The 9046-nt window shown below is 46.1% G+C and overlaps 1 protein-coding gene across 5 annotated transcripts in view; it reads right to left on the reverse strand.

The window, feature by feature from the left end:
* Positions 1-7771, reverse strand: part of CSNK2A2 (casein kinase 2 alpha 2) — a 41605-nt gene extending 33834 nt beyond the window's left edge. For 3 of the 5 annotated variants that reach the window (XR_009615346.3, XM_060650638.2, XM_060650639.2), the window contains exons 1-2: positions 7301-7500; positions 6384-6495 (exon numbers count right to left, since the gene is read on the reverse strand). Coding sequence is in view for 3 of the 5 variants with exons in the window: in XM_060650638.2 (XP_060506621.1) it covers positions 6384-6495; positions 7301-7404 (216 nt within the window). In the remaining 2 variants the exon portion in view is untranslated. Of the gene's footprint in view, positions 1-6383; positions 6496-7300 lie in introns of all 5 variants that reach the window. The other 2 variants (XM_078438835.2, XM_060650640.2) reach the window with 2 other exon arrangements.
* Between the last annotated feature and the right edge of the window lie 1275 nt (positions 7772-9046).

A 9046-nucleotide genomic window follows, 5' to 3' on the forward strand; every position in this document is an offset into this window, starting at 1 on the left:
AAGAGCTGGACACCCAACTGACTGAGCCACCTAGGTGCCCTGAAGCATATTTTGCTGCCCAACTGTCACCTGTCCAACAACTTCCTCACCTAGAGACAGGACAGCAGGGCAATTCTGAAGTGGCACAATGGACTCACACAGCACCTAAAGTCCTCAGATCCTGACAAAAGACGAAGAGATTATAAGAAAGGAAAGTGACCGACAGCTCAGGACACTCCCCTCCAAAGTGCAGACATCTATTCTCTACAGGAACCAGGCTATAGGTAACTCTCTTTAGCCTCAAGCTTACTCTTCTGAACCTGGGAGATGCTCCAGAAGCTAAAAAAACCAACAAGCTCCCAGGGAATGAAAGTGATCATTTTAATTCTACAAACAGAATTCGGGAGACAAAGTTAGAATTTATAAAGGAAGACCGTTGGCATCCTATGGAAAATAGATCATGGATTTTACAGAAATTAGAATGCTCTGACCATGCAGTCCAGTGTTTGTACTCATCCACCCACAGTTACATGATGCGGAGAAAATACATACACTTCCATAACAGTCTCATCATTTCATCCTGCTAGACAAAGTGTCTCCCACCTAAGGTTCATTTATTCCAAGTCAGAGAATATCTGTTTCAAAGATTCAAAATGAATCAGATTATAGCTGTTTCCTGATCCCCACACCAATTTTTTTTACTCAAAGTCTAGTAGATAAAAATGGCAAAAAGGTAAAAAAAAAAAAAAAAAAAAAAAAAAAAAAAGAAAAGAAAAGAAAAAGCAATTAAAGTATTAAATCAAGTTTCAATAATAAATGAATGTTGGCACACGCCTAGAAAGAATGTGTAAAAGGAAAAAAACTCAATTTGAAATTTTTCTGTGCATGAGCTCAGGAAAGGAAAGGAAAGGAAAGGAAAGGAAAGGAAAGGAAAGGAAGGAAAGGAAGGAAAGGGAAGGAGAGAGGGAAAAAACAGAGAAAGAAAGAGAGGATGGAAGAAAGAAACTTTCCCCAAGATTTCTGACCATATGGTGGAGAGTGCCGGCTATTCAGGAAAACCTTGTTCAATGTGATCCAAGAGTAAGATACTTCTCTCTCTCTCTATTGACCAACTTGAGAAACTTAAAAGACAAATTTAGTGATGAGCCGCTTGGAAAGTCAAAAGTTAATAAAGTCAGTAATCTGTCCTATTTAGCAAAGCTGATTTTTAAAAAGTCAGATCTGAGCATGATTTCAACTACTAGCACCTGACAGTGATTCAATTTGCAAAATAACACATACAAAGGGCCTAAGAATTAGGACCTCGAAAAATCCCAGCAAATGTCAACAGGCAAAGTCCCATTTTAATTTCTTTCTAGGCACAACTGAATTAATAAATTCAAGACAGGTGAAAAGATAGCTCAGCACTTCCAAATCTGGAATTACTTTTATTCCAGTGCCACAGCCACAACTTAGCTATTAATTTCACCACCCTCAATAAACAATCACAATGAACAACGGTTGCCAGGGATGCAGGACAGGGTAAGGAAGAAAGTGCAGCCCAGATGACAGCATTTATTTTACTACCTTGGGAGCATCTCTCAAATCCACTGCAATTGACCCAAATATAAACAGCATCTGAGCAACGTTGTTTCTTCACAGCAATTCTTCCTTTCATCTTTCAAGTCCCACCTTTCCAATTACATTATCGATTCCCCAAGACTGTTTATTCTCAGGATTTTTGTTTTTGTCGATTTAAAAAAGCAAGGCATACAGCAGGCCTTTTGAATCTCACCAAGAGACTGGTATAGTCCTTCCTACTTTTGATTTTGCCCTTCAAAATCATTCATGCGGCCCAAGTGAAATATTATTATTGGACCTATACTTTATTGCTAAGTGCCAGGCACTGTTTTAAGCACATTTAATCCACTTTTAGTAGTATCCTGAGATGAGAACTACTGGTGCAATTTTACATGAAGACACTGAGGCAGAGTCTGAATAACTGCTCAAGGTCACAGAGCATCTGAGTGTCGGGAACGAGTATCTGAATGCAGGTAGTCTACTCCCAGGGCCACTTTCAGGAAAGAAGCACTTTGCAGATTACTAAACCACTGCTGTCTACCTACCCACCTATCCATATCTCATTTAATTCTCCCAAGAACACTGTGATTTATACAAGAAAGGTATATCCATCTTCTAGATAAGAAAACAGAGTCAAGTGGGTATAAATGAAGAAGCTGGTTCTGGAATCCAAGTCTTCTGACCTTCATTTACACAGCACTTAACACTATACCACCCTGATCATAAGGTGGCAGATCCTAAAATCAGGCTCTAGAAACTATCCAGAGCCACGCTCTACACATGCAAATGGGTACTCTATAACAAGATATTCTTTTTACACACGGCTCACCCTCCAATAAACCCCAATGTATTAGAGGGATAAAGCTGGTGGCCCCCTAACCTGGCAAGTCGTCATGATGAGACCTGGAACTGTAGGGGTTAAAAATGTGTAAAAACACTGATTATTGTGGCTTCCAACCAAGAGAGCAAAGTAACATTTCAGTTACGCATCTAACACCCAGCTACAGTTACAAACCAGAGAACCCCTGTCCGGGTCCCAAAGCTCTCTGGGCTATTCCACACTCCATCCAGCAACCCATCAAAGTCTAGCATTTCCTTCCGGAGGAATAACTCCCCCAAATCATTAGAAACCACACCTGACTTTTGGTGAGTGTCCATCCATCCTTCCAGGACAGTTCAACACATCAAGAAATAATTAGCCACTGTCCTAACTGCTCCTCACATCTACAAGACTCCATGACAGGAACAGAGGACCCTAGCGCTCCACGCTGTGACCCTGAGCAAACTTCATGCTCTCTCCGGGTCTCAGTTTCTCTCTCAAAAGGGTTTGGGTTCTAAGGTTTCTCTGCTCCCACATTTCATGATTCTGTTTCACTGCAAATTCAATCCCTGACCCTACAACCTCGTTAGGAACAGTACAGATTAGTTCACATCATTTTTAAAATTTATATTATTTCTGGGGTTTAGTACCATGTTAATAATATTGTTTTAACTACTTTTACACCATGACATTGGTGGGACTCAAAATCACAACAACCTTAGATAAACTAATACCAATGTCCTGCTTCAGGAAGATGATGTCTTGGTACATTTGCCTAACAAAGGACACGGAGGGTGAAACCTACCAGCAGAGAAAGCAGAAACAAAAGAGAAAGCCGGGCACCAGCATGGAGCAGACGGCACTGCCATGTAACCCACACAGTCACCCGCTCGCTATGAAGTAACCAACAAGATGTGTCAGGCACAGCCCTCCCATCCTTGCTTTAACACTACCTCCTCATAGCACACGAGTTTCACAACGTCTACAAATACTCTAGGAACACTTCAAAGATAAATTTGCGTTACCGTCGTCGTTTTAATCTTGAGGATTAACCTCTGGGGAAAACATGGATTTGCCCCTCTTCGTAAATAAGACCATCAAGAAACTGCCAACTTACTCTCTTATACGAGAATTTCCAACTGAGTACAGCATGAGTTCAAAACGCCGCGTTTGTTTACAACTGGTATTGCTCTTAACTTCTATTTACGAAAGTTTTATTTTGAAGGATCCCAAGAAGGGCTGAAATCCAGACACAGGTGGTGCTCACAAAATGCTACAAGCTGTCCAAAAGGGCCAAATGCTTTTATTTCTGTGTATACCTTCCTAAGAAGTCCTACAAATGAACTGAGAAATGGATTTTTCAGAATCAGAAGATGAAACTGTCAGCACTGAAGTGGCTTTCTTACCCTTCTAGGTCAACTCTTCCCATCCACCCTCCCCCCTTCCCCTCAAAACAATTTCTGTCAAAAAAGATTTAGCCCGCCTGTTGATTGGAGCGTTTTAAGATTTCAACCTCAGAATTTCACTTCAAGATAGACAGTGAAATTTTGCTCACCAACTTCTAAATTCCTAAAACCTCTAAAGAGCTCCAATATGTTCTGGTCAAAAACTACGAAAGAATCTACCAATGCAAATTAAACGGTAGAATTCCTCTGTGGTCGTTCATCTGACCATTCTCATATGTTGGACAGAACTGAAGGAAAATGTTATCAACCAAAAAGGAAGACAGCCCCGTCCTCAGGGAAAGTACCCTGTATCTCAGTCACTGCGTGTACACTTATAAGTTCCTTCCTGCAGCTGAAATAGAGTAGGCCTTTCATGAAGCGCAAGTTTTTTCTAGATTCCTCCAAATTATGAGCAGCTGGCACTCTGTCCAGAACCTAATTTCCGATGACCAAACACCGTAACAGCAGATTATCAGTCATAACTTATCTGAATAGGGGTGCACCACTTTGGATAAAGACCTTGTTCTTTTTTAAAACACAATACTTTTAATCTACTTTAATTCAGCCTGTGAAAACAAGAAAAGCACAGTACAATTAGTAGTTCCTTACCCCATCCTTCAGATAGAACAAAATCTGGATAGAAATGCCACAGGGCTTTGAAAAAAAAGAAAGAACTGGGTGTCGTAGGCACCAGTGGGAAAGAGGTAGTTCAGGCTGCACCCTGAAAAGAACTTGTATGGAAAAGATACAAGAAATACTTCATTAGCTACAGCATCAAAGGAGCCTCCCAAATCTTATTCCCAAACACTGGAACTTATTCTGTGCTCAACATTAAGATCTTACCAACCAACACTAAAATGAGCAGAAAAATAGGAAAGAGTTCTGGCTAAGGGTCATTTCAACATCGTGGTAGCAGGCAAGTTTTCTTGTCTGTAAAAATAACCTTCACCTTACATATTGGGTTCCCTAAACATATCCTGTGAATCTTTAGAGGAAAAACTCTCCAGCAACCGATGCTATGAAGTTCTGTAGAAGGACGACTCAAGAATCATGTGATTCTCTCTCGCATGAACGCACTGCCACTTTTGTATTTACCTAAAGGCCATTCCTTTGAAAAAGACACCACAGGAAGTTACACACTTATTCTAAAAATACTATCGCACAAAAGTTATTATTTTTCTGAAATTGTTCTGGAGTCCGTTCATTCTTCCAAAGGCATAGCAGAGGAATATTCCTAATTCCTTGCTTACTTCCCGGAAAGACTTTAAGCAGCTTATGTTAAAAACATTTATGCTTATGCATAAAGGAAAAAAGTGTATGGCCTCCCCAGGCAACTTCTTTGAAGGGAACATTTCTTTAAATATTTATGCTTGTAAAGGAAGGAAAAAAAAATAATAAGAAAGACCACGTGGCTTTTCAGGTCCAATTCACATTTGGGGAAGAGGGGGGTCAAACTCCACATCTTCAGTATCAATTCCTCACTTCTCACCCATAGCGTTTCTGATGGCACAGACAACTTTCCCTATTTCTCTCTACTACAACTCTGCCTCTTCATCATTAGGCTCAGATGGTACTGAGAAACAGAGCTGATCACTTTCCTGAAAACGGATTTTCAGACCATGTAAGCCTGACCCCTCATGCTAAACAGGGACACAGCTGCCCTAACTCTGGCCTTAAGACACAAAAACAGCTTTTCAATCCCATGTCCTTATTCACAGCTGCAAAATGGCCACATTGGAAATCTTGTATATGCAAAAGTGCTTGTATTAATCATTCTTTTCAGTATTTTGCTAAATGACGTGCAACACATTAAACGATCTGGCAATGATGAGGACCCTCTACAGAATCTAAGGCTTTTTTAGTACACTCTATAAAACATTATTAAAACTATCTAACCAGTTATCTGAAAAAGAATTTAGCCACTCCTCATGCTCATTAAAATCATGTCTTCACCCAAGAGACGACAAAAGGTCTTTATCCAACTTAGGCTACTAAACCAGACACTAAGATTGTTTTGTTCCAATTATAATTTTAGCATGTACTCTTTTACTGCTCCCAATTTCACCTTTACTATTTGATAAGCAACAATGAACCTTCCAGGCACTACTGACTCACTGTATCCACCCCACCTGACAAATGTGCATTGCCAAAAGACATCAGCTTCAAACTCATCTTTGGAGCTGCTCTCATTTTTCCCAACTTTTTTTCTGGAGTAATCCGAGCATCAAGGGTAACAAACTCGCTGCTCAAGGAACCCTTGGATCAATGGATTCTTTATGAAAAAGCTTTTCTTTCTTCTGAATACCTATTTCAAGTGGAGCCCCTTTGGAATTCTCACTTTGGGAGCCCAAAATGACATTTTGGAACAAAGATGTTCCTGAACTATCATCCTTAGGTTTGAAACAGGTCCACATACTTTCTTCAAAGTTCACAGGAAAATGGGTGGGAGAGTGAGTAGGGAAGGGACATCAGACAGAACAGATGTAAAACCAGAGTTTGCACTGCTCATTCTAGAATGTGGGGGAGTTTATATCCTAACCAGTGAGGAAAAATTTTAATGTCACTCAAAAGACACTCACCTTGAGAATTTTTACAACCACTCTCTCATTGTTGGTGATGTTAATGGCCTCAAATACTTCACTATACTTTCCCCGACCAAGTTTTCGAACCAGTTGGTAATCATCTTGATTACTGTGAAAGGCAAGAGTGACACATAAATGCCAAGACTTGGGATTAACCAAGCCTATGCCCACTCTACACCCCCATCCAGCCGTTTCCATTAATCAAGCATTGGAAGCATCCATACATCAGGACACAACTCATTCCCTAAATGAAAGCCACAACATAAACTTGGCTCCTCTCACTGCGCACAGCTCCTAACCTAATTGGTCCGTCACAACTTGGGGAGCCAAGGTAGGAAGGCACGGCTCTGGGCCAATCTAGAAGGGTGAGCAAAGGATCTATCCTGGAGGCTCAGAGGGTACCCCTCTGCCTGGGGCTCCACAGCAACTGCATTATACTTCACATCCCAAAGGTGGCCAGCGCCTGCTTTGAGAATGTGGATGTCTTTAAAAGGTTTCCTCCCACCCAGCCTCATTTCAAAAAACTAAAAAGGCAGAGAATTTTAATAGCTCCAGAGGACAGCTGCTGACTGCCCACCCCAAATAGAAACCCAAAAGTGTAAGGAGGAAGGGCTGTTCCCTCATTACCACCAGGCTCCGGTCCCTGGACCCTACACTTCTCAGTAAGAAAGCATTTCTTGGGGTAAGGGGGAGAGTGGGGTGCGCAAGGGGGGGAGAAGGGGGGAGAGGGACCCGGGGATGTGTGCGGCGGGGGGGTGGGGGGGGGGTCTGTCTACCACCCCAGGCCCCGAGAAAGCGCCGGCCAGCGGCTGGGCGGCGGGGGAGGCAGACCGCGGGGTGGGGGGCGAGTGCGGTTTGCGCCGGGGGCGGGGGGGCGGCCGGGCGAGGATGGGGGGCGGCGGCAGCGGCTTTACCCCCAGCTCGGGACGTGAGCCTCATAGTCCCAGTACTCGCGGCTCCTCAGGCTGTTCACCTCGGCGTAGACCCGGGCCCTGCTGCCCGCGGCCGGGCCGGGCATGGCGGGCGGGACCGGGGGGCGCCGCGGGGCGCAGAGGGCGGCGGCGGCGCGGCGGGGGGCGCGGGGCGGCGGGCGGAGGAGGCGGCGGGCCGCGGGGCGCCGGAGGAGGAGAAAGAGAGCGGCTGCCGGAGGCCACGCCAGGCCCGCGGGGGCGGGCGGGCTGGGGGCGCGGGGGGCTCCGGCCGAGCCGGCCGGGCCCTGGAGCGGCCGGCGAGGCGGCGGGGCGGGCGGCGCTCGCGCTCCGCGGCGGCCTCCGCTCGGCTCGCGGCCCTGAAGCGGCGGCGGCAGCGGCGGCACCAGCAGCGGCGGCCGCCGGCCGGGAAAGGGGTAGCGGCGGCGGCGGCGGCGAAGAAGGAGGAGGAGGAGGAGGAGAAGGAGGAGGAGGAGGAGGAGGAAACCCGGAAAAGGGGCCGCGCTCACTAGGAGCGGCCGCCGCCCGGCCCGGGGCCGCCCAGCCTCACAGCGCCCCCTGCAGCGCGGGGGGACCGGCCGGGCGGTGCCGATCCCTCCCCCAGCCCCGCCCCTGCCCGCCCGCCGCCCCCGCCCCTGCCCGCCTGCCCGCCGCCCCGAACCCGCCCTCAAAGCTGCCAGTCCTAGGTGTGGCGTGGTGCGCTGGCCGCCAGGTCTCCCCCACCCACCGACCGCTGCCTTCGGGCCTTGCCCCTCGTGTGCCCTTTCAGGACTGTCCTGGAGACCCCCTACCCCTAGCTCTCCCCCTTCTAGTCATCCAGAGTTTATCCGCCCCGTTCTGACCCTCCTGTTAACCAAACCGTCCCCATCAAATCACTCTTAACAAGGAGAACATCCCCCCGCCTCAACGTTTCTCCCTCCCTCCCAGAGACATCCCCTGTTTCTCCAGTGGACCCTGCTCTATCACCCATGTATTCCTCAGCCTCAAGATTTCCCCTTCTCTGTTCAACCAGGGCCTTCCTGACAAAACCCTTCTTTTACACTTTCTCCCAGATTCCCTTCCAGAGTCTTCCCTAAAAACCCTCTGAATGCTCACTTCTGTCACTTGGTTAGGCTGGAGTGGGCCAGGTTCCTTGCTGCAAAGTTCCTGTTTTTCCCTTTATAATTAATAAGCAGTTTGTGGGGAAATACTTTGAGACAATGTAAATGTCCTGTTTTGGGGAGGACAGAGAGCAGAATAGTGAGTCCTGCCTGAAGGGACAGGCCAGGGGCTGGGCATGGATTGAGGGTGAGGTGGCCAACCAAACTTTGTCCTATTTTATTATGTTGCTTTTTAGTCCTTAACACACTTCTCTCTTTGATCTTCTGGGCCTTTCTTTTGTCTTGCTTTCCCATTTCCACACTCTGTATCAACAGCACTTCCCACGGGGCCCCAGGTTGCTGGGACTCCAATCCTTTTCTATATTGCTTTCTAGGTAAGACCCTGCTTCTCCTTCTTGACTGTGGAGTCGGATCCATCCAGGTTGAATCCCAGCTGTGCTTCTTACACACTGGGTGACCTTGGGCCAATAACTTAATCTCTCTGTGCTGTATACAGATTTTACAGCATAAAACCAATAATGGCCTTCACAGGGCTATGGACAGACTTAGACAAGGCAAACCATATAAAACCCTTAGAACAGTGTGTAGCAGTTACTAAGTGCTCAGTATCATTATTAGCAGACCCAGAGCC

The sequence above is a fragment of the Panthera onca genome, chromosome E2 (assembly GCF_046562875.1).
Source record: "Panthera onca isolate mPanOnc1 chromosome E2, mPanOnc1 haplotype 2, whole genome shotgun sequence".
Taxonomy (NCBI): Eukaryota; Metazoa; Chordata; class Mammalia; order Carnivora; family Felidae; genus Panthera; species Panthera onca.